Source organism: Plecotus auritus, assembly GCF_963455305.1.
Source record: "Plecotus auritus genome assembly, chromosome: 12".
Lineage (NCBI taxonomy): Eukaryota > Metazoa > Chordata > Mammalia > Chiroptera > Vespertilionidae > Plecotus > Plecotus auritus.
This window is the reverse complement of record NC_137778.1, coordinates 1320944-1348635: the sequence shown is the minus strand read 5'-3', so window position 1 is coordinate 1348635 and position 27692 is coordinate 1320944. Positions and strand designations below refer to the sequence as shown.

Sequence of the window (27692 nt, the reverse complement as noted above, 5' to 3'; positions counted from 1 at the left end):
GCCCCTCAAACTCGGGGCCCTTCTGCAAACCTGCCCTGGCAGCTTCCTCTAGGGTGGCACAGGGTGGCAGGGAGTAACTCTCTCCTGAGCCCTCCTCGCTGTGCTCAGCTCCGGGCCACCAAGGTGGGCATGGGCTGCTCTGTGGTTCTGCCAGGTCCCCCAATGGGGGCGAGGTGCCCTCTGGCTGGTGGTTCTCCTGGAACCTCCCTGGCCCAGGCCTTGGCATTCTGGAGGAGAGAGGATGATGTCATGGGAAGGGCAGAGGGGGGAGCGCTCCCCATTGAGAGAGCAGCCCCCTCAGAGATCTCCTACTAAAGCCTGTGTGAGGGGACCGTGGGGAACAGGCCTGCCTGGCTGCCTCCGGGAGGTTCTGGGAGATTGAGAAACCCTGCGGAACATTCACGCCTCTTGTTCTCAGATGACGCCCAAGGCAACAACCAACAAGTGGCCTGGCCGCTGTCCCTGAGATGATCCCAAAGCCACCTGCAGTTTCCCTCTCCCGGCTCTGGGTCTGAGCTTGGGAAATTTTATCATTGGCACTAAAATGCGGGGACACAGTGGGAGCTTGGGGGTGAGTGGTGCCAGGAAACAGGTCCCTCCTGCCCCGCAGACAAGCACAGACAGAAAACCACTCGCGCGTCTCCGGGGCCTGGCCTGGTTTCCCAGGAGCAGGAATGGGGACAGGAGGGGAGCAGGGCAACACAGAGGAAGAAGGGGGTGTGAGCAGACATGCCTGGCTTCCACTCTGGGCTCCATGGACACGGGGGACAGGAAGGGGCGGGACCCTCTGGGGGGAGGGCGGACGCTGGCACTTAGAGCCTGGGGCGAGCCTGCCAGGCAGCCAGCATTCCTGTGCGGGGGCACGGCTCTGCCAGCCTTGAAGCATATTCCGTGCTCGCTCCCGCTGGCCTCGCTCCCCACACCAGACCCCTGTACCCAAAAGCACAGCTCAGCTCCTTCCCCAGCGCAGAGGAGGGCACAGCATCCTCCGTGGGAGCCGGGCTTGCAGGTAAGCGCTGCTCACCTGGCCTGGGGTCCACAGCGGGCTGCCTAGCGTCCCCCAGGTCCTCACTCATCTTCCCTCGCCCTGACCGTATCTTGCCACCACCGTGTTATCCATGGAACCCCACTCACCCCGGCTCCAGAGGGGAGACCTGCCCCTACCGTTAATGCAGGAGCCCCAGGAGGGAGAAGTCACCCTGGGCTTGGACCTCAGGGTCCAGAGGGAGGAGGGGGACGTTCTGGGAAGACGAGAGGCTGAGGGCACCACGAGGGCTGTGTCAGGCCCAGGGGGGTGGCGCCCAGCTCGGCAGGTCTGCGCTCTGGACCAGCAGGTCCCACTCTTTGCACTTTTGAAAGATTGATTGTTCCGATTTGGCTCCCAAGTCACCAACCTGAAATCCCCCTCCCATGGGAACCCCATCCTTCCCAGAGTGGCTGGCATGGGCCCATTACCGGCAGCGGTGTGAATGAGTGAAGGAGGAGCCCCTGAGCAGGACCCCGAGGGGCGGGAGGGGCCCCGTGGGTGGTGACGCTTCTCCACAGACAGCCTTGCTTTTCTTCCCCCGAAGTCCTGTGTGCTCCCCTGATCTTACAGCAGGTCCTGGGGGCGGGGGGGCTGCCATCCACCACGGATTTCTGGGCAGAGGCGGGGCTCAGAGGAGCGACTGTCCCCTCCATCCTCTGGTCCCTGGCATCTCATTCACCGCAGAGCAGACCTCCCACCAGTGTGACTCCACCTCACAGGCAGCCGTGGCTCAGACCCGCTGGGCGAAGCCAGGCCAGGCGCCCCACTCGCTGTGTCGTGGTCTCCGTGTGGCCTGGGAGAACATGAAGGGGACGGAGGGGCACATGGTCAGGAGGCCGCTGCATAAGCAGTTGGATTTGGAGAGGAAGCACGCCAAGCAGGCTGAGGCCAGGCTTAGCCAGCATCTGCAGAGACTCGAGCGAACCTACCTGTGCCACCTGAGGCTGCTGGCCTGGGAGCAGCGGCAGCTGCAGAAACAGCTGCAGAGGCTGCAGCAAGGTAACCCCGGGAGGGGGGTGGGGGCGGGGGGCTGGGCACAGCAGCTCAGGGCCAGGCCCTCGCAGCTCCTGGAACGCCCACACCCTGACCTCCTGCTGAGCCCTCCCCCCCTCCCCACCCCCCCCCCACCCCGTCTTTCAATTCGCTCCCCCCGCCCCCGTCTTTCAATTCGCTCTCCCGCTGGAACCCTTGTTTCCTCCTTTCTCGCCTTGGTTTTCATTCTGCTCTCCTTTCACGCCTCGGGTTGAGTGGGTTTCACGGCTTTTCATGCCTGGTCCGTACCACTCACAGCGCAGCGGTGAGTGTGCGGGCACCTTAGGGAAGGGCGTCAAACCTGAGCTCCAGGGTTCTGCCCCGCTGTGCAGACTCTTTCCCAGCTCTGCCCACCGCCTGGCCACCCAGCGGCCTCCCACCTGCACAGCTGCCAAGGCTGGGACGCTTCGGACGCCCTGCACTGCGTCCACTCTGGGCTTTCTCGCTCTTCTTATGCCAAAGGGCAGTGTTCCTGTCATCCCCCCGATGCCTCTTCATGTAGATGCATTCTCAGACCTCTAGTCCCTCCTCCCACAGGCCGGTCTCCCAGGCACTGCCCTTCCCAGGCGCACACTGAGGACCCAGCCAGCCCACTCTGTGTGGGTAAGAGTCACAATGAGAATAGCCCTAACTAGTCCTAGTTAGCAGTCACTGGTCATCACGGGGGGAGAGGGGGGCACCGTGTGCGCAGAGCCCAGGCCTCCGAAGCAGGCCCCACCTTCGTCCATGGACCCAGCCCAGCCTCAGGGCTGAAGCCCTCCCTCTGTCACTTACTCCCTGTGAGGCTCGAGCGGCTACTGCACCTGCCAGTGCCCCCGCTTCCTCGGGTGTAAAATGGGGATGACGGTACCTACCTGCGGAACTTACTCAGATTCAGCGAGCACTTGGCACAGCGCCTGATGCAAAGTAAGACCTAGCAAGCGTTGGCTCGTGCCAGTCAGTCAGGAAAGGGTCGTACACGGGGAATCCATCCGTGAGCAGCTGGGTTCTAAGATCATTCCATAATTCATCAGAGTCTCACCTCTTCGAAGCTACACGCGTTCTGCCAGGCAGGTGCCAGCCCAGCCCGAGAACCATGCCTTCAGGGTGCCAGGTGTCCCACCGGGTCAGCTCCTTAGGCCTCACAGCTGAGGGGGGACACAGAGCCACAAGTGGCTCCCACACATCGGCCTGGAGTCACTTCTAACCTGCAGCGCAGACTCTGAACGGGGCATCAGCCTTCTCTGCTCCCCGCTTCCCTGGCTGTGACAAGCAAGCTGCTCCCTGGGAAGGGGCGAGGCCCTCGCCGAGTCCACAGGCCTCCAAGGGGGAGGTGCCGGCGGCCGAGGTGGGCGCCTGGTGACGCGGCCTCAGGGGCAGGGAAGAGGCAGAAGACTTCGATGCGCCCCCGACTCTATCCTTTGGAAAGGGGGTCCTCTCTGAGCCTCGGATTTCTTGACAGTGGGTTCGGGGAAAGGAAGGAGAGGAGCAGTGAGTCCCGTGTCTGCTGGGCGCTGTGCCTGCCTTACTGCCCACAACTGCGTGGAGCCCCCGTGCACCCAGGGCCTGTGTGAGTGCGCATCCCGCCTCCACCGGAGTCTGGAGCCGCAGGGTAAGGCTTCGCAGACTATTCTGGGCCAGGGGGCTGGGGACCAGACTGCACAAGACACTGTCTCGGCTGCTCCTATGGAGGCAGAAATGCCAACAAGAAACCCGACCTGCAAGCCCACGCCCGCCAGGGGCTCACCTCGGCGTTGGGAGGTAGCTGCCTGGGAGCTGAGGATGGAAATGCTCGCTGCTAAGGGAGGGCACTTCCAGGGGAGGCGGGAGAGCCAGGGCCCTGGTCTCGAGAGCCTCAGGTAAGGCCTCCCAAAGAGGCGGCATGCATGCCCAGCTGGAGGGGACGAGAGGCCGGGACAAGGGTGCGTGCAGGGTGCACATGGGGCCCGCTGGCTGCCAGGAGCTCGGGCTGCAGGAAGCTGGGGGGCAGGAAGGGGCAGGAGAGTGGAGACCCCAGCCTGAGGGTTGGGAGTGGGGCGGTGGCCTGTCCCATGGTCAGAGGGGCGAGGGGAGGCCTCACGGCGTGAAGACCTAACGCAGGGTGTTGGCAGGTGAGGAGAAGGAGCATCTTGAGATACTGAGAAGGTGGGACTGTCAGTCAAGAGGACGCCTCCTGGCACAAGCAGGCAGGCAGGCTCAGCCGGACATTGGCTAGCGGCAGGCCACGCCTTCATAGAGAAACTCCAAAAGGTCAAGTGTCAGGGAAAAGCTACGCTCCTTCAGTACCCGTCAGCTCTGATGGTCTAAAATTGCTGAGTAGTGACCTGCCGACACGCTATCCACTGAGCACCAGCCAGGGCTGGGAGAGGCTCAAAATCTCAGTGTAGAGGGAGTCAGTGAAGTTCTCACATGGAAAAGACACACACAGACACACAGACACATGCACACACAGAGACACACACAGACACACACACATATACACATGCACACACGTATGCACATGCACATACACATAGAGACACACATATATACACATGCACATATACACATGCACACACAGACACACAAATATATACACACATGCACACCCACATGTCCACATGGAGACACACATATATACACATGCACATACACATATTCACATGCACACAGAGACACACATACATACACATGCATGCACACATATATGCACATACACATATACACATGCACACACAGAGACACACACACTAAAGGCAAAGGAAGCGGGGCCCACACAGGACTTACCTGGTCTGAGTGCCCACAGAGGAGTGCAGAGACGGGGTTGGAGGCGTCAGGTGTGACTCTCGGCCCCCATCTGGTCCTGCTCCCTCCGCCGGGTGCCCCCGACCCCCATGTCCACTCAGGGAGCCCAGAGACAGAGCCAACAGGTGTGAGACTTGCAACTCCATGGCCACCAGGGAGTGTGTGGAGACGCGGGTCCCCTGCAACTGCTGTGACAGCGCGGTGCTGAGACAGAGCCGGGTGGAGCCCACTCACCCGGGCGCGGTGCTGAGACAGAGCCAGGAGGAGCCCACTCACCCGGGCACGGTGCTGAGACAGAGCCGGGTGGAGCCCACTCACCCGGGCGCGGTGCTGAGACAGAGCCAGGAGGAGCCCACTCACCCGGGCGCGGTGCTGAGACAGAGCCGGGGAGGAGCCCACTCACCCGGGCGCGGTGCTGAGACAGAGCCGGGGAGCAGCCCACTCACCCGGGCACGGTGCTGAGACAGAGCCAGGTGGAGCCCACTCGCCCGGGCACGGTGCTGAGACAGAGCCGGGTGGAGCCCACTCGCCCGGGCACGGTGCTGAGACAGAGCCGGGGAGGAGCCCACTCACCCGGGCGCGGTGCTGAGACAGAGCCGGGGAGCAGCCCACTCACCCGGGCGCGGTGCTGAGACAGAGCCGGGTGGAGCCCACTCGCCCGGGCACGGTGCTGAGACAGAGCCGGGAGGAGCCCACTCACCCGGGCACGGTGCTGAGACAGAGCCGGGAGGAGCCCGCTCACCCGGGCACGGTGCTGAGACAGAGCCGGGTGGAGCCCACTCGCCCGGGCACGGTGCTGAGACAGAGCCGGGTGGAGCCCACTCGCCCGGGCACGGTGCTGAGACAGAGCCGGGTGGAGCCCACTCGCCCGGGCACGGTGCTGAGACAGAGCCGGGTGGAGCCCACTCACCCGGGCACGGTGCTGAGACAGGGCCGGGTGGAGCCCACTCGCCCGGGCACGGTGCTGAGACAGGGCCGGGGAGGAGCCCGCTCGCCCGGGCACGGTGCTGAGACAGAGCCGGGTGGAGCCCACTCGCCCGGGCACGGTGCTGAGACAGAGCCGGGGAGCAGCCCACTCGCCCGGGCACGGTGCTGAGACAGGGCCGGGTGGAGCCCACTCGCCCGGGCACGGTGCTGAGACAGGGCCGGGTGGAGCCCACTCGCCCGGGCACGGTGCTGAGACAGAGCCGGGGAGCAGCCCACTCGCCCGGGCACGGTGCTGAGACAGGGCCGGGTGGAGCCCACTCGCCCGGGCACGGTGCTGAGACAGAGCCGGGTGGAGCCCACTCGCCCGGGCACGGTGCTGAGACAGAGCTGGGTGGAGCCCACTCGCCCGGGCACGGTGCTGAGACAGGGCCGGGTGGAGCCCACTCGCCCGGGCACGGTGCTGAGACAGAGCCGGGGAGGAGCCCGCTCGCCCGGGCACGGTGCTGAGACAGAGCCGGGGAGGAGCCCGCTCGCCCGGGCACGGTGCTGAGACAGAGCCGGGGAGGAGCCCGCTCGCCCGGGCACGGTGCTGAGACAGAGCCGGGGAGGAGCCCACTCGCCCGGGCACGGTGCTGAGACAGGGCCGGGTGGAGCCCACTCGCCCGGGCACGGTGCTGAGACAGAGCCGGGGAGCAGCCCACTCGCCCGGGCACGGTGCTGAGACAGAGCCAGGAGGAGCCCACTCGCCCGGGCACGGTGCTGAGACAGAGCCGGGGAGGAGCCCACTCGCCCGGGCACGGTGCAGAGACAGAGCTGGGGTGGAGCCACGCGGCCCTGTTCGGTGGGAGGCCGTGACTGAGGGAAGGAGACGGTTGGCACCCTCTCTGGCTGTCACTCACACCGAGATATTTGGTTCAGCAAACACCCTGCTCCACAAGTAAAATGCTCACATGAAGCCTCCAGGGCAGTCTACACTGGATGCCAATTCCTAAACCCTCAGGGCACGCTCCAGCCAGGGGTGGGGACGTCGCCACGGCCCCAGGAGGCTGTGACATCATAGGGTCTCACCAGCCCAGGCATGCAGAGGAGGTAAAGAAATGTTTGACCAAATACAGCAGGCGAGTGTGCAAGCGAAGAGCCTTGTGTGGCCCGAGATGAAGCTATAAATATCCAGATGGCCGTTGGCAGACGGTTCCCACCCACTCGAGGCAAACGGGCGGACGCCTGGTGCCCTAGCGTCCATCGGAGGTCCTGGCCGGCACAGACGGCTCAGCTTCTCTTCCTCCCGCACGGCCCCAGGTCTGGGCGTCCTACCCTCAGCCAGGGCTTAAACAACAGCCATGCCCCCTGGAGGCTGGGGGCCCAGACCCGGTGTGGCCAGGCTGCTCGCAGGGAGGGAGGAGCCCCAGCAACCTCCAGGCCTCCTCCCCCTTGTGTCCCCTCCTGTCTCCCCTCACATTCCCCTCATGTCCCCCTCCTGTCTCCTCCTCGTGTGTCTGCTTCCGATCGCCCCGTGTGATGGACACCAGTCCCATCTGACCAGGGACCCTGGTGCCTCATGGTGCCCAAGCGCCTCTGTAAGGCCCTCCTGCCGACGGCCACAGGCTGCCCAGGGTCAGGCTGCGAGGAATCAGTTGTGGGACACAATTCAACCCATAACAGGTATTCATTTCCTCAAAGCAGACGGCAAGGGAAATTGCCCCTCCTACTCCAGGAACCGAGTTCAGCGGAGACCAGGAGGCGCCCCCGTGCGCCCGCAGCGGGGAGGGAACCTCAGGGCCCCCCAGGCCGCCACCGGAGCCAGGTGAGCCCCTCCGTGCCCACCTGGGCGCCCACCTACCTCCTTCCGCTGTCTCCGCCAGGGCCCCTCCCTGAGGAAACGCCACCCTGGGGCAGCACGGCCCCCCCCAACCCCCTTGTGACCTGGCTGACACCCCATGTGGGGCCATGGTCCAATCACTTGGAAATTCAACATATGGGCATCTACATGGGCTTCAGAGACCCTTCCTCCCCTCACCCCTCCCAGAGCCCTGGCCACCAACACAGCCCAGGAAGGACGTAAGGCCTGGCCCCGGGCGTCTTTCCGCCACGATGGCCTTGAGGGCCCCGCGAGAAGCAAAGAGCAGTCGCCGCCTCAAAGCCATGTGACCTCCCACCTCACAGGGGAGACACCGCCCAACCAAGCCGTCGCCCCCCGCTCCACAGCCCCCGGCCCCAAGGCCAGCCCAGCCGGTGACCATGGCAGGGCCCTCGGCGAGGCCCTCAGTGAGGCCAGACCAGAGGCCACAGGCCTGCAGCCCGGCCTCAGCGCCGGGGAGCACGTGTCTCCGGGGGCCCCCTCCTTCCAAGAGGTGTTGGCAAGGGCCGCCAACGCCCACTACCTGCGGCACCGGGTGCCCCCCGAGGCTGAGCGGCTGCTCAGCATGGGGGAGATATTTGGGCACGGGGGTCCCAGGACCCCGCGCAGGGAGCCTGAAGGTCACCTCTCCGACCCTCCCGTCCCCTCAGAGTAACACGTCAGCCACTATAGAAACGTGCGCAGTTTTATTTCCGACCGTTTCCCCCTTTCCCTGAATCTGCGAGGCCAGTCTAGGAAAAGAGAGGGGAGGGGAGTCTTCTGAGAACCGGTAAGCAATGCACCGCACCCATGGCCAAGGTCTCAAAAATACGCACCTGCCTTGAGGAGATGGTGCCGCCTGTTCTGACGCTTGTAGCGCCAGCTGCTAGCCAGAGGGCACTGCCCTGGGTCCTGGGCCCGAGGGTTGGACTCGCAGCCTGTGCAGACCGCCTTCCGTCCCAGGCACCCCGCTTTGGTTTTCTGTTCCCACCTTCCACCTGCTCACATCAAACTGGCAACCGAATCATGAACAGCTGGCAAGCAATGTGCTCCCACCAACGTCTCCTTCCCAGCAAAACGGGTGGCAGCCCGGGGCAGCTCGGATGACAGACAGGAACTCACTGGCTGTGCTGGAGGCTGTGCCAGGACAGAGGCTGCGTGCACACCACCAGCCCTCGCCATCTGTGCCTGTCTCCTCGAACCGACCCGCGCGAGTTCCCCATTTTGCATGGGTGTTTCTCCTGCAGCCACAGCCGGAGGCCAGGGAACAGGCCAAGGCAGCACGCGCGTGGCACTGCTGGGCCTGAGGATACCTGTCCCTGTCTCCGTGTCCGTGGACGGAGACACACACGGCGCACTCCCTGCATCGAGCTGTCTCCACATCTGTGAACCCAGATCCGCCCGGAGTCCAGCTGCATTACTCCAGCCGTGTGTCCAGACATTTCATGTGGTGCCAAACTGGTACATTCACCCCGTGCCTGACCTGTAGCATCTGAGCCATGACATCCCACCGTTTCTAATAAAAACTTCATTGTCACCGTTCCAGAAAACGCTTCCTTCCTTCCCTCACGCACATTATTGCGCTCAATGCTCACCCTCCCACAGGTAGAGGAAGCAGACAACCCCACCCCCTGCACTCAGGGACCTGGGTGTCCGCCAGGCGCTACTGCCCTAGCCAGCCCTTCCGTCAGGGTCCACTTCACCCTCCTCCGCAGGGAGGGTCCAGCCCTCATTTTTGCCTACAGGTTTAACTTTATTGAAAATATCTTTAGCAACAAAATTAGAGAGATTATAACAAAAATTTCATACTTCAAAATGTATGGAAATTATATTTATATATAATTTTTCACTGTTATTGACTCATCCAAAACTTCACTCACTTTATTGTGTCCCAAGTATTGGTTATATTTAAGGTAAAAACGCCTAAGCATTTCAGCATTTTGTCTTCATGTCATGGAAACAAAGTCTGATCCGACTTCCGACCACTGCCTCTGACCACTGCCAACAACAGCAATAGCTCAGCTGGAAAACTTTACTGAAACATAAAATGTGAGTAAATCATTTTTGCCCAAGTTTACATCCATTAAAACATGGGCATGAAAATGGGCTGGTGAGTAATGAACAGATCTGCAGATGGTGTTAAGAGTCAGGCCCATGGTAACGTGGACTAACCTCAATGTCAAGACGATGCTTTTAAAATATGGTGAGAAAGCCCAGCGGTGTGGCTCAGTGGTTGAGTGCTGACCCATGAACCAGGAGGTCACGGTTCGATTCCTGGTCAGGGCACATGCCCAGGTTGCAGGCTGAGTCCCCAGTAGGGGGCATGCAGGAGGCAGCCAATTGATGATTCTGTCATCACTGATGCTTCTATCTTTATCTCCCTCTCCCTTCCTCTATGAAATCAATAAAAATATATATTTTTAATTGTCATCTTTAATTTAAAAAAATTGTAAGAAATAACTGAGGCGGCCCCAGCACACTGCGCCAGCCACGCGGCGCCTAAGGGGAGGCCAGGCGGAGCCCGGGCCCGGTAGGAGCAGGGGAAGAATTACGGGAAGATGCTCCCGGGACAAGGGGCACAGCTGAGCTTGTCACTCCGAGTGGCCGTGTCTCCCGCCAGGACTGGCCACCAGGAGGACCCGTGTGCCCGCGTCTTGGCTCCTCAAGGCCAGGCCTGGCCCAGAGCCTGGCTGGGGCTCCAGCTGGCGGGACAGGAACCCCCACAGGAGGTGGCGGCTGGGGCTCTGGCTGAGCAGGTGGGCCACCATTCCGGAGAACAGCCAGGTGATTTTCCCCTCTGAACCTTTTCCATGAGCACGCACAGCTTACAGGGAACGCGGGACGGAAGGGAGACGGAGCGTTCCCTTCACCACAGACGACACCATCCCCTGCGCCAGGAGCCCCGCGCACGGAGCACAGAGGGGCTCGTGCTCCCACCACCGGCAGCTCTGCTAGTCGGTGCTCAGGAGGGTGGCCCGCAGGTGCCTCTCCAGCTCCAGGAGGCGGCGGTAAAACTTCTCAGCAGTGTCGTCGTCAAGGTCCATCTGGAAGGGAACCAGAAAAGGGGTGACGGGAACGACACGAACACCTCTGGGAACGGGGAGGCACTCGCGACGGGGAGGACCGGAGGGGCCAGCAGGAAGTGACGGGGAGGACCGGAGGGGCCAGCAGGAAGCGACGGGGAGGACCGGAGGGGCCAGCAGGAAGCGACGGGGAGGACCGGAGGGGCCAGCAGGAAGCGACGGGGAGGACCGGAGGGGCCAGCAGGAAGCGACGGGGAGGACCGGAGGGGCCAGCAGGAAGCGACGGGGAGGACCGGAGGGGCCAGCAGGAAGCGACGGGGAGGACCGGAGGGGCCAGCAGGAAGCGACGGGGAGGACCGGAGGGGCCAGCAGGAAGCGACGGGGAGGACCGGAGGGGCCAGCAGGAAGCGACGGGGAGGACCGGAGGGGCCAGCAGGAAGCGACCCACAGCCTCCCGGGAGAGCGGGCGGCCTACCTTCTCCGTCGTCACGTAGTTGCTCCCGAAGCCGGTGGTGGCGCTCAGATACTTGGTCAGAGGGTTGAGGGACTCGGGCTTCTGGTGGAAGAGCCACACCTGGAAAGGAAGAGGGGGCGCTGGGCTCTGTCTGGCCGAGGGCGCAGCCGGTGGGGACCTGGACTAGAAGTCCTCTTGACCAGCTCGGTGTCACGTCTCCACGACCCGCTGCTGGGACAGAAGGGAGAAGGGCAGCCTGCTTGATGGCATCCTTAAGAAAAGCCACCTGAAGCGAAAGCCGCTTCTCTTAATCCGCAAATTCAAGTTCATGGCCTGGAGACGGCCTCCTCGGCGTCGGCGCCCCACTCACCAGGGTAACTCAGAAACAGCCGGTCGCCTTAGTGACAGACAAGCACACGGCACACCACTCAGAAGCCCCTCCCCTTCCTGCGGCCGGCGGCCTTCCCTCGGTCCCCTCTCTGGAAGCAAAGTCTACCAGCATCTCCTATGTTTACCCAAGACCACGTGTCTGCTGGAAGCAGGGCCTCTGCTCGCCCTGACGGGGAGCAGGGCCCCACACTCCGCAAGCATCTGCAGACATTGTAATCAGGGTAAGCGGGTCGTGTCATTCTCTTTCCAAGTAGCCAGCATTCCATAATCAGTTTCCAATGGACGGATGTACAGGTGTTTGCTGTCACAACCGCACTGTGATGAGTGACAGTCCAGCGTTACCTAGGAGTCTGAGCACACAGAGAAGATAAACACCGAAGCCGAATGGCTGGGTTTGCGCATTTCCCGTGTTCGCTGGTCCTGCCGGAGCCCAGCTACCCCCAGCATGCCCAGAGCCAGCATCTCCAACGCCCTCATCTCTGCCACTCGGAGCTGGAAGGAGGTTTTGCGGTGCCTTTGGTCTGCATTTCTCAGTGTAAGACTGAGCGTCGCTTCCTACGATTAACACGGTTTAAAGTTCTGCTGGTGACCTGTGCCCCTTGTCCTGAAGGAGCGCTGGGAGTGAGGGACAGACACACAGGAGTGCCTAAGTGGGGGACTTCACCCAGACGGCACAAACAGAGGGCGCGGGAGGTCACCTGGTGACCCTGACCCAGCAGTAGAGGACCTCGGGGACGTCCTGTGTGTCCGACAGAAACGATGACGGTGAGCCATTAGCAGCGTCGGCCAGAGCACCGTAAGTAAACGCAATGGTTTCCCAACAGTAACAGCTCGACTTCGACGTGAATGGAGGAAGGAGCATCTCCGTCCCAGGAAGTGGCCTGGGCTTTGCTGCCTCTATGCTGACCCACAGGTGCACCTTCCCCGGGAAGCCCACTGACCGCCGGCCACCATCGCCCTGGGGACCATCACGTACCAGGGCCTCGGCTCCATTGTACGGCGTCAGGGTGAAAGCGTTTGCAAAGAAGCGAAGCTGACGGAGAGAAAACAGGCGTCATCCGAGGCGGTTTAGCCAAGGTCCCAAAGCAGCATTCATCACACATTTAAAAGGACAGCCTGCACTTCTGATCCCTGAGCATTTACTAAGTGTCAAAAAATAAAGAAGTCTAAAAAAGAAATGTCACTTAATCCCACCCCTCCAGGCCAGCCCCTCGGAGCGCAGAGGCGTATTCCTCCTGCCTCTCTGCACTGGCGACGGAGGGCGTGTTTTCTGAGCTCCACATGGAAGGGCAGTTCCTAAACGGAGCATTTTCTAGTGGCTGCAGGCACTCCTGCGAGAAACTCTCAAAACACAAACCAGAAGAGCCGACCTGTGGCTCTGCGGCTGTGAGCGCACACGCGGCCTCCTGGGAGCTGTGTGCACAGGCGTGTGACCACACCGAGCACGAGGAAGCCAGGAACCACCATGCAGCCAGGCTCCCACAAGACGGCCCTGGGACTCCTGGGCCCACGGAGCACGCTCAGGAGAAGGGGCGGCAGCGTGGGGGTCAGCTGGTGGCAAGCAGAGGCTACTGGCCATGGCCTTCAATCCTCCAGGGACGTGAGATTCTGCCACCTCCCAATTCAATTTCTGAAATCACTTCCCAACCCTCAGACACACCCTTTAGTCCCAAGTCGAACAGCTGACATCAACAGAGAAAGGAAGTGGTGGGCGGGGTGCACTCACCAGCCATATGATTGGCATCATCAGCATCCACACAAAGCGGGGCAGGATTCCATAGGTCAGGTTGGTCAGCATGGTCCCCGGGCACACCACACTGGAGAACAGGCCCTGGGGGCGCAGGGACGCAGGCAGGGCTGAGCTCAGGGTGCTGACTGAGCCCAGGACATGGCGGCAAATCAAGGACACGCACCAACACGCCAGGACAGGCAGGAAAGGCTTCTGCTCCGAGTGGTCCTGGACGCTGGGGAGACCCTGTCAGTGGAAGCTCGGGGCTGAGGACCCCCAGTGGGAGGTACACAGGGTGCAGAAAATGAGTGAGACGGTCTCTACTCTAAATCAACGGCCGGACAAAGAGCAGCCAGGCCTGGAGCTGGAGAAAGTGGGCCCGGCACCTGAGTTCCCATGTTGTTGGGTCAGGAGCAGGTCAGCTTATCAATCCCAAAAATCACTGGAGACAGGACGCCCAGGACGTCTCTGCCTCTGGGGTAGACAAGAACTGCCCTGTGTGTCTGCCTCCCAGCAGGTGCACAGACCCAGACTCCAGCTGCGGGGGGAGCGGGGGGCGGGGGTTGGTCCTGGAGGCAGAGCACAGAGAGCTGTGGGGGCCCACAGAGACCTCCTCCCACTGCAGGCTTCCGGGCCTTCGCCAGGACTCCCATTTTAGAAAGCTGTCTTGTTGGGCCCAGTAACACCGCTCATGGACCAGAAGGGGGCGCTGTGCAGTCTGTCCCTGCAGAACTGGGACTTGCTTTACTAGTGAATCCGTTTAATTTTTACTACATTTGACCTTCTTTGATATTGACCATTTCAACTCATATTTTTATTACTTTTCATCTTATTTTTTAAACAGAACGCTGCAAGTTCCAGTGTAACAGACGGCCGCAGGGCAGAATGCACCTGCGAAGTTTCTGTTTTGTTCGGGGCGGTGAGGCTCCGGGATGCACACTGATCACCAGCCCCCAGGGTCCCCGCATTTGCCAGGGACCTGGGCTCACCAGCCTTACAGACCAACAGCTCCTCCCAAGAAAGTCAGTTTCCCCGGAGACAGCACAGGAATCTGCTCTGGGGACCAGTCAGGGACTCGTCAGCCCAAAGCGAAGACGTCTGTGTACTAGACCTTGATGCTGAGCAACAGCAGAAACACGCAGGGAGGGGCTCCGCCACGACCACCACCCACGGGAACCACGGACCGCGCGGCCCGGTGCTTCTGGATGGCCGGGGATGTCGCCACGGACGGCAGCTCGGCGGGAGCCTGTGGGCCCAGCACACGCATCACTCCAGCTCTGGAGGGTGCAGTTCTTTCCTGGCTGCTTCTCTGAGCAAAAGCCAAGGCCACGAGGCTGAGCCACAGTGCAGACCGGGCGGCAGCGGCCTCAGCTACGTCTCCCCTCTTTTTTATCCTCATCCAAGGATATGTTTACTGATTTTAGAGAGAGGGAGGGAGAGGGAGAGGGGGAGAGAGAGAGAAGCATTGATGTGAGAGAGAAACATTGACCAGTTGCCTCCTACATGCACCCTGGCTGGGGATCGAACCCACATCCTAAGTACCTTCCTGACTTGGAATTGAACCAGGACAGGATGAAGCAGCAAACGACTGAGCCACACTGGCCAGAGCTGTAGGATGAAATCCCAACCGTTACTGTGGGGTGGGGAACATCTGGCCCTGGGGCCGTAGGAGGCCCCCGAGATCATTGGGTCTGGCCCTGCCAAGGCAACTACAGGCAGGACTCGAAATTCAATCGCTCTAGGAGTGTTTTTCACAGTAACATCAATTCATGTTAAGGGAGCAACAGGAAGTGAATGATGTTATAAACACCAGGTGGCCCTGGGCAGAAAAGGTGTCCCACCCCGGCCTTACTTGCTTGACAACCAGACTTCACTAGCCCAGAGCTATCTGTGGACAGACAAGCCCACCATGCTGACCTGCCCCACAAGGGGGTCTGGGGACAAGCAGTTGTGACAAGCTGTCATCTCGAGAAGCCAGAGGATCTCCACTGGACCAGCACACTGGGCTCCAACTGTAACACAGTAACAAGAATAACAACAGCCCACACATGCACGAGCACACACATGCAGACCGTGTGCACACACCAGCACACCCCTGTGCACACCCACAGGCACGCTCTGAGCGCAAAGCACTGCTGATTGCTCCAGAACCACCCTCGCGCCAGGAGGCAGGAACCATTACTGTCCCTACTGGCAGGTGAGGAGCTGAGGCCCGGGGAGGTGAAACCTGTGCCTGAGGTCACAGGCCAGGGGCTGAGCCAGGGTCCATCGGTCCCATTGCAGGCTCGCAGCTGCTGCATGTGCACAGCCTCACCAAGAGGCAGGACTGCGAGAGCCAGGCCTCGCAGGGCGGGGCCGCCGGACAGGCCTCTGCTCCCGGACAGAGCGCGTCCACACCCTCCCGGGAGGATGGCTGCTGTGGCTAATGCACCACCACAGCTGCTTCCCTGCCCTGGCCAGTGCTGCTCGGGGGTTAGAGTGTCGGCCTCGGAACCAAAGGGTCGCAGGTTCGATCCTCAGCCCTGGTTGGGGTGCATGTGGGAGGCAACCGATCGGATGCTTCTCTCTCACACTGATGTTTCTCTCTCTCTAAAAAATAAAAGAAATCACCCCCCCCCAAAAAAAAAACATAAAAAAAGTAAAAGTCAGTGGAAAAAATCTCCACTGGTGAGGATTAACAACACCAACAAAAGCGGCTCCCCTCCGGGCACATGGTTTCACGGTCCTCTTGTAATTTCTCCCTCCTCTTCCGCCCCAGGCCTGGCCTGGTGCCCTAAACATGGGAAGACTGTTGTAAATATTAGTGGAATTAAATTGCTGCACAGCCTCACACTCCAACCACAGAAAAAGCCACCAGGAAAATGCCATGGGAACGACAGGAGATGCTAACGTTTGAGACATACAAGGACGCAGCACGCCCAGATCCCCGAGGCTGCAGGAACCAGCGTGACTGACAAGGGTGCCCTCCAAAGAAACACCCTCTACCCGGGGGCACTGACAGCAGAGCGCGGGGCTCACCAAGGGCCTCCTCGCCGACGGGACACCAATATGAACTCGGGGCGCCGGATGGCTTGGGGGAATCCAGGCCACAGAGTCAGACGGCCTGAGTCCCACCCTGAGCTGCACCCCACTTAACCTCTCCACGTCCTCACGGGAAGGGGGACGCTGAGACCTGCTCCCTGGGGCGGGAAAGGCATGAAATACACAGGTGGAGAGAGCACCTAAAGCACGCGAGGGTTCCCAGCGCAGGTGCCGTAGCGCGGCTCGGCCGGGAAACACGGCTGAAGAAGTACAAGACGGTGCACGCACCCCTATGCCCCAGAAATCAGGATCTCGTTATTTCTGCCCTAAAACGTTCCTACACACCAACCATCGATCCCATTCAGGTCTCATCCTTCCTCAGGGCAATCCTGCTAAAGAAACAACGTGCATCTTCTCACGGCCATGGAGAACAGCGAGCGCTGCCACAGCATCAGCACGGCTCAGGCCCACGCCCCACCCCGCGCCCCTGAGCCCCGCCTCACCCGCTGGTTGAAGTTCCTGTTCAAGGCCACGCTCAGGAGGTCCAGCGCGTACTTGGAGGAGCTGTAGGGCTCCTGGCCTCTGCTGTGCTGGAAGTCCTCCAGGCTGAAGCTGGCCTTGCGGGCGCTGCGGGACGACGTCCAGATGAGCTGGGACGGGCTATCACCACGACCGAGGAGGGGGGCCAGCTCCCGAATCTGAGTGAGGAAAAGGGAACAAAAAGCGAGTCAAGATCTACTGGGGAGGACTGGTAACAATCTGGAAACCACTATAATGTCTGTTGCAATGGGGCAGGTTTGTCACTGGGAGCTGAGCCGGGGAGGGGCCAGAATGCCGTGCGTGGTGTGGATGAGAGTGAAGACAACAGCATGGACTCGTGTTCACAGTCATTAAGGTGCGGATGGTTACATGTGGAAATATGTACAGCTATGTGCACACACGTGGGTTGGCACACACATGCGCATCCCCTTGCTGCCAGCAGATGGCCCAGAAGCACCTGCTGCCTCAACAAGCACCAGGTTTTGGTGTCTAACACCCCCTCGAATGAAAGGAACCAGCTCTCCTTAGGGCAGTGGTCGCGAGCCGCAGTTTGCTGACCACTGCTTTAGAGGAACAGCCTGTTCTAGGTCTAGGGCAGGGAACATACAGTGACCTTGAAGCATCTTACAGTGTCAGCAAGGACGTGCTTAAAACAGAAGCAAAGCCATCGTGATGAGGGCACATCCAAGACGGACCCAACGGAAACACCTGAGCAGAAACTAACGTCGAGTTTACAACTCGGGGCAACAAGCACACACTGCCCACGTGGGTATCTGTCGTCACCAATACTTTACTAAGCAAAGATGCCAAAGGAAGAGGAAAGGGCTACAAAAAGATAAAAGGGGTATCAGATAATGACCTTGGTGAACTTACTTTAAAATGACCAGGTAGGAATTCAACCCATCCTGACTTTATATTTTCATTTTTGATTGAAAACTAGTATCATATAAAAAATAGTACAAAAGGATATAGAATGAAACATGAACCTCCCACTTATTCCCAAGGGCCTGGCAGCCAGTGTTCCCAATTTATAGAATTCTAGAAATAGGAGAGATGTGTACGTACTTTGAAGAGGTGTAGCTTCACGCTGTTTCACCGTAAGAATCAAATCCTAGAGGCTATCCCACATCGATGCAAAATAGTCTGCATTTCTTTTGCCGGTTTCATGATACGCAGTGTTTGTATGTATCTCCGTTTATTATAAAATATAGGCTAGTCCTCAAGGAGGTGGCCCAACTTTCAGGGAAAACAGGCTCAATGTGCAGAACAGTGACCATGAACCTGGCGTCAGAGAAGCAGGTTGCACAGGCAAAGCGAGCGGGAAGAGGACCTGCACTGAGCAATGGCAAGCCACTGGACACAGCTGGCGTGACCGTCTAGATGCTAATGTCACCCAAGAGATTAGCCGGAGGCCGGAGCGTGGAGCAAGCTGGACAAGGCACCTCAGCCGGAACTGCAGCGCACAGCGCGGGGGCTCAAGAAACAGGCGACAAAAGATCAGCTATGAACCACGTTCAGTAACGGCTTGCCTGCTCGCCTCCTCTCTGAGGCCAGCCCAGCTCTAAAGACCACTGAGCATTATCTCTGACGGCCTCTGTGTGTCCCTTTCTACTTTCTCTCTGCTCTCCAGAGCTGATGGCAAAAGAAAAAATAATCTCTCAAGAGGCTGCTGCAGGGACCAGTGTTTCCAGAGAGTGATGGTCCTATTTAAATACTCAAAGATCAAATGCCAGCCCACGCTACTGAGCTTCACAAAGCAGAGCTATGGTGCCCCAGTGCTGAGTGGAGGCCTGATGGCACTTTACCAGGACAAAGTGGCCAAAGACATTGGTTGCAAAGACCTCCTGGAGCCCGTGGGCAGTGACCCTGTCGTCCTGGGTCAACAGTCCCTCCGCCGTGGAGAACACCTGGATCACCTTTCTGAAACAGAAGAGAATTGCATGAAGCTCCTGCAAGCAGAGCCACTGAGGAGACCTCCCTGAGCCCTTCCTGCCCCAAACTCCAGGTCTCTGGTTCTGTACCATGGGGATGAGAATGCCTGTTTCTCAGACTGGGGACTGTGTTAAATACAATGCAGACGCCTCCTTTCCCCAGAAGTGCTCACATGCCACAGCATCCGAGCCTCTAAGACCTGCGAAAACCCTCGTCACCTCTTTCTAAACCAGATTACAGGTCAACGAGGACAACAGCGATGCCGATGCTGAGGAGGGATCCCCGCACACAACTTTGGTGAAATGCCCAACACAGCCAGGCGGCTGGTGCTCTCACTGGTCATTCTTAGAGCATCGAACGTCCTACTACAGCATCTGCCGCAAGATCAGTATATTAGGTCAAGGCCAGTGTGGGACTGAGTGTGTGTGTGTGTTTAATGGAAGAGAGTAAAACAAAAGTCTAGCAAGAACCTCTATGAATAAGCACATGAGGTCACAGGTAAGATTGCTTTCTTCCTGCAGGTTAGGGTCAAACATTTTTGAGAGCCACGGCACTGTACTGAGAATCTCCAGGGAGACAGCGAGTTCTGTGCGCTTCCCTGGCTGCTGGTCAGAGCCCTGGCCCGAGGTGCCTCCTGGGGCTGGAGCCCCTCAGCTGGCCCTCCTTCTGAAGGGCTCATTACAGACATCTCGGACCCACAACACGGAATCATGACACACGGCTTTCCCAGAGATGAATGCTTTTCTTCCCTCCTGTCTTCATTCTTCTCAACACACCTTCTGCCACCCAACTTAACACGCCCAGGGCAAAACTAGGCCGAAGCAAGCACCTTCCTGACAATCGGCTACCTGGAAACGGCATTACCTTGAAAAGAGACTGGAGAGCAGTGCCCTGAGGTTTAGGTGTGGGCTGGGCATGATCCCAGCGTTCAGGTACACATAGTCTAACCTCTGAAACCTGCCAACAAACACCAAGACAAGAGGGTCAGTCACGTGAGCGTTCTTTTTCTGATGTTGGCTTCAAACAGGATTTGGGAGCTACAATAGGCTGAGAAGTCAGACCTCTCTGATCAATACTCCTTAGCTTCGTCCCCCAATTAGGCCCTGCAGCTACCCTGTCTATCAAACACCCCTCCTTTGGTCTGGGGAAGTTTGGGGCTTTATTTATTTTATTTTCTTAGATTCACATCCTCCCTAGTTGACAAATAAAATTTATATAATAATAACATTCACCTAATCTGATCTGTCCGGACACAGTCATACTCCCGAATTTGCATCATGACAACCATCGTTCCCTAGTCTGGGCAATCCCACACTCCTCCAAGCGCTGCTTTGAGAATTAGATAAGGACAGCAATGCTGCACCCCAAGCTGTGGGCGGCTGACAGCTCACTGATTACCTTAGGGCTCCCTTCTCTCCCGCCGCCTCACTGCCTTAAGTTTGGGCTAACTCACTAAATACCTTACTAATTTAGTAATACGAAATTACTAATCTGCGGTAACTAAATGTCCTCCCTGAAGAGCCAGGGAGGAGAGCTGGGCTCCAGGGCCCACGGCGGTGTCGAGTCCTAGGACTCTCGGGCACCTTGCTCTCATGTCTCCGTCTGCATCTCTTTAGATCAGTGCCTGCTGACCTATTTAGTACCCAGCGAGCAAAGATGCAGAAAATGCTCTCAGGTGTCACAGGAGCTCACTACGTAAGGCACCCACGGCTGCCGCACGCCAGGGCGCACTCCTGGGTTACTCCTCATAAAATAAGCATGATCGCAGGGGAATGAGGAGCAGAACTTCCGTGTGACACCGAGGCCCTTTCTCCCGATGTCAGCTGCTGGGTGCACAACCACAGTGAGAAAGCCCGTCTCGAGAGGCTCACCTGCGCCTGAGCTCCCTGGCGGCCCGCAGCACCGAGCGCAGGTCGGAGACGTCCACCTGCACGGTGCTCACCTGGGCGGAGGGCCGGGCGGCCAGCAGCGCGGCGCGCACGGCCTCGGCCCGGCCCCGGTTCCTGCACGCCAAGCACAGGTGCAGCCCGTCGTCCTCCTCCAGCAGCCTCTGGCACAGCGCTCGGCCGACACCACTGGGTTCAGACACAGAAACGGAATTAACCACACGGTGCCCAGCCTGCCTGTCTCCCTGGGTCAGAGCCAGGCGGACAGGAAAGAAGGGGGGCGCAGGCACGCTGCGGGCCGGGCGCACAGGCCTCACCTGCTCGCTCCGGTGACCAAGACCACCTTCCTCATCTCAGCGCACGCACGCCCCACAGCCCAGCAGGACCCGCGCAGCCCTGAGCCCTGCCGGCCCCGCCTCCCACGCCCGCCGCCCAATCAGGACCCGGTGACACAGACACGACACGCCCAATCCACGTCCTCCAATCAGATCCCGGGCCCGGCGATGCCCCGCCTCCTAGCGTCACAGACTTCGCTCTGGGCCCTCCAATCGCAGCCCGCCGGGTGCCCTCTGCTCCGGGACCGAGGTGGGGTGAGATAGGCCGAAGGGCGGAGCCCAGGGATGCCAAACCCCCAGCCAATCCGCGCTCTCCGCCACGCAGATGACCCCCCAACCTCCTACCCTCCACCCCCTCACACCCCGATCCCGGTCCGCCCGGTAGCGGCCACCCTGGGGAGTGCTCCCGACCCACGCTGCGCTCGCGCCGCGTCTCTGGCCCGCGAGTTGGGGCGTTGGCAGCAGAGTCCCTCCTATTTCAGGGAAGTTCGGGTCTAGGAGCTGAAGTGGGGGACTGTCCCTACTGCCCCTCCTCTTTACCTGAGTACCCAGGCAAAGTGCCACTTGACCGCCACTTCTACCCTACACCGCTCCTCTAAAAAGTCATCTTTGGAACATGGATTTTGTGGGGAACTATATGTAGAAACATGCAAGAACTGCCAGTTTCCAAAAACGTGGGCTATGGGCTGCATTCGTCCTGGAACGTCACAGACCGGGTGGCTCTGTGGCCTCTGGCTGCTCTCTGAGTTACATCCAATCCCTCCTCTCCCGTGGCCATCGCTGGTAAACGTGTTCACGGTGCTCAGAACAGTAAGAGGGTGAACACATTCTTCAGGGCAGGCAGGAAGTGCGCTGTTTTGGGTGGTTGCATCCTAATCTCTGCTACAGAGCCGGAGTCAGCATTCCGGTTGTTCACAGCTTTTGTTGCTCTTTGTGTGTGTGTGTGTGTGGGGGGGGGTGGGGGTGGGAGACAGCTCAGCCAAACCATGTTTGGATTTAGGAGGGACTTCTGTGTATCAAGCAAGCAATTTTGTGACAATTAAGGATCCCCAATTAATTTCGGACTGGATCTCCGCCAGCCGAACCATCTGACAGCACAGAACCCCAGTCTCTGGTGGGTTTGGATATGCCAGAGGCCAAGATGCTTCTCTTCCAACAAAGTCCGCTCCTCTGTGAGAAGCCAGTGTCAGCAACCCTCTGCTGAGCCCGCCCCCACAAACGGGTCTACCCCACCCCGCGCCCCATCACTTCTCCAAAAAGGACGCAAGGCCCAAGGGGGAAGAGTGATAAGGCTCAAACCACCCATCAGTAGCATGTTTCTTTAATCATTGTTATTTACAATTTATCATTATCAGACTTACAGAGAATAAATAAAGAAGAAAATATACAATTGGTATCTCATTCTTTTTCTAATACAGAGAATTCTTCATGCTCTATTTTGGAATGACTACAATAGTTTTAAGCAGAAATTAAGTCAGTTTTCTCTTTACCTCTGGACAAGGCCCATGGCCTCCCAAGTCCGCAGAGCCGCCCAGGCGTGCCCTCCTCACAGGAAGCCTGCTCTGATCCTGCAGCAAAGCCACGGGAAGAGACGGGTGGCGTGGACTGTGAAGGGCAGAAGCGAGCAGCTGGACTGACTGCAAACTGGGTGTGTTTGTAGGAATGCTCACACCTTCCGTTACTTCCAAGCCTTTTCAAGAAAACAAGTTTTTACTCGGAATGAAAACTACCCCTCAAACCTCTGCAAACCCTCCCTGTGCTGGTACCTGCGGGTCCTGACCGCCTGCAAGCTCGGGCGAGCTCGGGGCTGACTCGTCCTGCCCCTTTAGAGTCCTGGAAGTTATTGACAAGATGTCTGCAAAATTTGTTTCAAAAGGGCTGAATTAGGGGCCAGAGTCTGGTGCCTGCTCTGGATGGGCTGCCTTATACAGAACGACCTTGAAATGCTGTCTAAAGGCCTCGAAGAGGAAGGTATACACAGGAAATACACAGATGGAGGTTGTTCTCCACCAGGTAAGGTCTGGCCCTTTCTACTCTTTCCTCAATTAAAACAAACCCTCTATAGCACAGCAGAGCAATTCTCCCTAATTCACCAGTCATGCAGTTTGACAAGTTTCTGTTTCTATATTTGATTCATTCAAAAACAACACTCTAAGCATGTATGGGGTGCCCCGCCGGTGAGGCTGGGCCAGGAACTTTACGGGATATGGGACGCAGTGGTAAACAGTTACAATCTTGTGAGTCCTAAACAGGGCACTTAAGACACTGCCACAAACCTCACAGTTGGGAGCCACAGAGCGGGAGCCTCAGTACCACCCCCCCTGAAATTAGTATTTAATTTGGTCTAGTGTGGTTTATTTCATTTCAGAACAGATATTTAGGCAAATGAAATCTCTACTATTCTGAAAACAGTTTATCACATTTAGGGTCTGTACCACTGTATTCCAGTCCTCCCACAAGGAGCCCTGGGGCCGTCACTCGGTGCCACCCACTCCTTCACTGGTTCACTCTGGAGTGCTCTCTGCCACAATTACGACACTTCCTTGCTGCAGAAACAGCAGGAACCGCCTGGATTTCCCTTTACACCTGACAATAGGCCCGATGCACGGAATTCTGTAAGAGCAGGCCTTTCAACCCCGGCTGCCGGCACCGGCTTCCCTCTGGCACCCGGGACCCGGGCTTCCATCACAGCCCTGGCTTCATCTGGAAGGTTATCCAGAAGGACGTCCAGTCTAATTAGCATATTATGCTATTATTATTATAGATTCTGTAGCCAGCAAGCCATGTCAGGTCTTCACTGTCCTCTGTGTTGCCTGATCCTTCCAAGTTGTTCTTGATTGTTCCAGATGCTAAACAGCCAAGCAAGGTCAGCAGATGCGTGCTCATGCACGGCCGGGCAGGATAATGCTCACTGATAAAGGAACAAGTGAGTTCGTTACATTCTCTTTAAGAGTTTGTACATTTGTATCCAGATGGTGTCTTTCTCAAGGCCTCCAAGCAAGGCCAGGTTACAAACCAGCAAGGGTTGAACCTATCCAGAAACTAAATCAGTGCATGTGAAAAACTGGTGAAATCTGAATATGGTCTGTGGTTGCGTTAATAACATTAGATCAATGTCAGTTTTCTGGCTTTGGAAAAGCGTGATGGTTCCGTAAGATGTTACCAGTGGGAAAGCCTGGTGTTAGAGTGAGGCCAGTCTGTACTAGTTTTACAACTTCTTGCCAGTTATAAAATGCTTTGAAATAACTAGTTTTAGAAACCATTGCCTACCAAGCAGTGCAGCTGACTGTAGCAGAGAACTCACAATGCCAGCCGTCCAGTCATCATTAACCATTCCGGCTCCTTCCCGTGTTGGGAGGCGTTCCAATGCATTTACCAAGTGGAAAAGACATTCATCTGCTTCTATAAAAATGTTAAATGTCAGTTCAGGAGGATTTCCCAACATACACCAGGATCTGTAACTCCCGGAAGCATTCAAGGACCTGCCATATGCCAGGCCACAGGTCAGAGGTCAGAGGTCTTACAGAAAAGGCAAAGAGGGCAGGACTGCAAATTCAGCTTAGGATCAGGGACTTAGCAGTCCTATTTGAAGAAGAACTTAAGCCTTAACTGTAATTTTCTTCACTTTTCATAGTTCTGGGCAAAACAGATGCTACTCTATTTTAGAATATCTCCTTGGACCTTCTTCCTCTTTCCCTCTCCTCTGTCCTCCTTTGACACAAAACACAGGGTTGAGCTCCACTTCCATGCGGGAGCCTGGATGGCGTGAGAACGACACGGGGCTTCCAACCGCATCCACCTCTGCGTGGGTGTCAAACGAGACTGCGTCGACCGACCTCGAGCCTGATGCTTCCCTGTTCTGTGACCCTGCTGGGCCCAGCAGTGATCCTCTTAACAGAAGCAGGAGATGGGACGCAAAGCCGGGTGGTGGTCTGCAAGCTCCCCAGGCCCAGGTCTGCACCCCGGCAGCTCCTGGGGACCAGGCCCACGGCGGGCGGAGCTGATGGCCTCACAGCTGAGGACACAGGCGCCCAGACCTCCACCACCTGCTTCCTTGGGAATGAAGGGCCTCCCTGCCGGGCACCGGGGGCCGCGTCCACGAGGAACTTTTCTCTCGGAGGCTCTGCAAAGCTCCCTTCTGTTCACACTGCCCGATGTCTCCTCTTCTCATCAACATTTTTATGATCGCCACCATCCGGAATCCCTTCTCTGCATACATATCCTCCTTTCATCTTCACGACACTTACTTTTTCTGCCCTGACTCGGTTCCGTCTCCAGAACAGAGTCTCGCCCTCGCCGGAGTCTGTCTGGCTTCCCGACCCTTCGCAGCTACCTGTGCGAGGTCCGCTCTCCTTCCTGCGGCCTTTTCCTGCCACCTGCCTCCCGCTCAGCCACACGCACATTCGTTCACCATCTACCACCCCTCCGTACTGTGCTCTGTCACACCTTGGGCACCTGCAGGCGATCCTGCCCCAGCACTAACACCACAGCCCCTCAGGCCCTCCAGGCCAGGCCCTTTCCGAAGGTGAGTCTGGGCCGTGCATCCAGGGCGGGGCCTGGCTCTCAGCACATTGACGCGCCTCCAGACATGCCGATCTGACTCTAAAACCACCACCTTGGATGGAAAACATTCCACAGACAGAACAAAGGTGACTTAGAAAGGATAACAGAACACCACCTGGAGCCGGTGACCTCTCTCACCCATGGCCCGGGAGACCCAGACACACCACATTCCTTTTAAATAGGACTGCTCTCTGCGGGCTCATGAAATGCAGTGGGCTGAGGCGGGATGTGGAAAAGAAGCAAGAGGAGAAAAGTTAGACACAGGACGGGAGAAATGCCGCCCTCCTGCCCCTCAGCAGTCCTGGCAGGGTTGCTGGGCCCCGCTGGGGGCGTGCTCAAGTCCCTTGAATTCTAGAGAAACATGATGACTGGTCTTATGTGTTCACCCTACTGGCCCTGTGGTGCCAGGTTAGCGTTATTTGGTGCCTGAGCTGCTTCCAGATGAGATTAGCTGTGGTTGTTGGACTGAGGAAGGCAGAGGCCTGTCCAGTGTGCGGGCCGCACCCACTCCGATGAGGATTCGGATGGAAGGAAGGAGTTCACTCCGCCTGAAGCTGAGCTGACTCCTCAGCCTCCTCCCTGGACTGGCCCCCGGTGGTCTGTCCTCCTGGGTCCTTGCTCAGCCCTGCAAATGAGGACCTGAGCCGATTCCTTATGAAGATCAGGTGTGTGTGTCTCCTATCAGCTGTTTCTCTGGGGACTCTGAATAGGACGTGACGCTAACATGGACCTTGGACGCAGAGAGGGGCAAGTCCCAAGGTGTAAGAGAGCGTGGTCAGCCCTGCCTGTGTCTGATGAGAGGACAGGCGTGGGAGCGCACACGTGGCGGTGTTACTAGTGCGGCTGCAGCAACTTCCCGCCAGCCGCTTCCGGACCACAGTTCTCGGGCAGGAGGTGAGCCGGTGCCCAGCGAGCACAGGACACATCGGACTGGGAGCCCTCTCGGCCACCTGCTGCAACGCCCTCATCTTACAGACCAGGCGGCACGTCCCGGCGGCAGAGACTTGTCCAAGATGGCACAGTTGGCTCAAAGCAGAAACGGGTCAAGCTCCCAAAGCGACGTGGTCCTGACTCCCACCTGTGAGCCTCCAGTTCATCGAGGGAGAGACCGGAGACCGAGTCCCAGGACACGGCGGGAAGGGCGTTTGCTGGGGGAGGGAGAGGCCCCGCCAGTGCCCTGGGGAGTGGGGGTGAGGCATCTGCCATGGCCTGGAGCAAGGCTGGGGGCTGAGCAGGGACGCAAGCCGTGTCCTCTGCCGTCTTCTCTTGTGTCCCCTTAGCGGGAACTGGGCTCTCTTCACTGCTGTCCTCTGGCTCTGGGGGTGTGTGGGGTAGGGAGCTGGGGAGCTGTTCTGACGGGACTCTGATTTGACTGGGTATCTGTTGCCACAAATTTGGAAGCCAGACTTCCCTCTTTCTCTCCATCACGCTTGACCTGTGCAGAGGGTCACCCAACACCATCTCACACATCACGGCTCTGGGGTCCAAGTCTACGTCTGTCTCCCCTAGTTCTTCAGCCCACTCATCCTGCGTGCCCCTGGCAAAGGGGGGGTGGGCGGCGCTCCCCTCGCTGGTCCCAGTCAGCCCCTCAGGAACACTCAGGGCGGCGCGCCCCTCGCTGGTCCCAGTCAGCCCGGCGCGCCCCTCGCTGGTCCCAGTCAGCCCCTCAGGAACACTCAGGGCGGCGCGCCCCTCGCTGGTCCCAGTCAGCCCCTCAGGAACACTCGGGGCAGGCGCTCCCCTCGCGCACACACCTGAGGAGCTCCGCCGGCCGCGAGTGCGCCAGATTCATTTATTAAAACAGTTGGCAGCTTTGCAGCAGATGACCCGAGGGCCGAGATAAAGCTATCAAAACACCAGTTTCTACGGATTCGAAAGCGGCCTCACGGAGACACCCGACCATGTGGTAAGACAGGGGCTGCCGCTGGCTTGTTTGCAAATGACAACCCTCCCGACCACACAGCACGGTTCTTCCTGCGCAGCCTCTGTATTCTAGGCACAGAGACTGCAGGCCTGAGCCCACCACGAATGGGCAGAACGCCCATTCCAAAGAGCAGGGGTTTCCAAACGGGTGTCAGCCACTTGGACCGAAGAGGAAGGGCGGAGTGGGATGAGCCCAGAGGTCAAACTAGGAAGCGGACCCACCCGGCGAGTCCCTGAACCGCTGTCCGAGGCCCTGCTGCCGAGAGCTTTCCCTAACCTCGTCTCAGGTCCCTCAGACATGAGTATTCTT

At 58.6% G+C, this 27692-nt stretch overlaps 2 protein-coding genes across 14 annotated transcripts; one reads left to right on the top strand and one right to left on the bottom strand.

Annotated features, from left to right (window-relative positions):
- Positions 1 to 849: 849 nt before the first annotated feature.
- On the top strand, positions 850 to 9132 carry CCDC190 (coiled-coil domain containing 190). Of its 7 annotated transcripts, none has more exons than XM_080648536.1 (5): positions 850 to 1009; positions 1747 to 2026; positions 3501 to 3650; positions 7433 to 7553; positions 7776 to 9132. In XM_080648536.1, exons 2-5 carry the CDS (start codon positions 1831 to 1833, stop codon positions 8260 to 8262), a joined length of 954 nt encoding a protein of 317 aa, XP_080504662.1. In that variant the 5' UTR covers positions 850 to 1009; positions 1747 to 1830; the 3' UTR covers positions 8263 to 9132. The 7 variants fall into 7 exon arrangements, with proteins under 7 accessions (XP_080504662.1, XP_080504666.1, XP_080504667.1 ...); XM_080648541.1 differs by having other exon boundaries at positions 854 to 1009; positions 7430 to 7553; XM_080648535.1 differs by having other exon boundaries at positions 875 to 1009; positions 1712 to 2026; positions 7430 to 7553.
- Positions 9133 to 9323: 191 nt separating this feature from the next.
- HSD17B7 (hydroxysteroid 17-beta dehydrogenase 7) lies at positions 9324 to 20982 on the bottom strand. Of its 7 annotated transcripts, none has more exons than XR_013959439.1 (9): positions 20879 to 20981; positions 20547 to 20750; positions 19540 to 19632; positions 18549 to 18663; positions 16707 to 16901; positions 13180 to 13284; positions 12430 to 12486; positions 11085 to 11294; positions 9324 to 10630 (listed from the first exon to the last, which is right to left on the bottom strand). XR_013959439.1 is itself a non-coding variant. In XM_080648334.1 (9 exons), the coding sequence occupies exons 1-9, from the start codon at positions 20911 to 20913 to the stop codon at positions 10538 to 10540; spliced, it is 996 nt and encodes a 331-aa protein (XP_080504460.1). In that variant the 5' UTR covers positions 20914 to 20982; the 3' UTR covers positions 9324 to 10537. The 7 variants fall into 7 exon arrangements, 4 of the variants coding, with proteins under 4 accessions (XP_080504460.1, XP_080504461.1, XP_080504459.1 ...); XR_013959440.1 differs by having other exon boundaries at positions 11085 to 11291; XM_080648334.1 differs by having other exon boundaries at positions 11085 to 11183; positions 20879 to 20982.
- Positions 20983 to 27692: the final 6710 nt, after the last annotated feature.

Coding starts and splice junctions, on each gene's coding strand:
- CCDC190 (XM_080648541.1), top strand. CDS start 1,831: ATGAAGGGGACGGAGGGGCACATGGTCAGGAGGCCGCTGCATAAGCAG. Junction 2,027..3,500: donor GCTGCAGAGGCTGCAGCAAG/GTAACCCCGGGA, acceptor ATTTCTTGACAG/TGGGTTCGGGGAAAGGAAGG. Junction 7,554..7,775: donor CAGGCCGCCACCGGAGCCAG/GTGAGCCCCTCC, acceptor CACCCCTCCCAG/AGCCCTGGCCACCAACACAG.
- HSD17B7 (XM_080648333.1), bottom strand. CDS start 20,913: ATGAGGAAGGTGGTCTTGGTCACCGGAGCGAGCAG. Junction 16,902..18,548: donor TCTTTGGCCACTTTGTCCTG/GTAAAGTGCCAT, acceptor TTCCTCACTCAG/ATTCGGGAGCTGGCCCCCCT. Junction 12,487..13,179: donor TGATGCCAATCATATGGCTG/GTGAGTGCACCC, acceptor TCTCTCCGTCAG/CTTCGCTTCTTTGCAAACGC.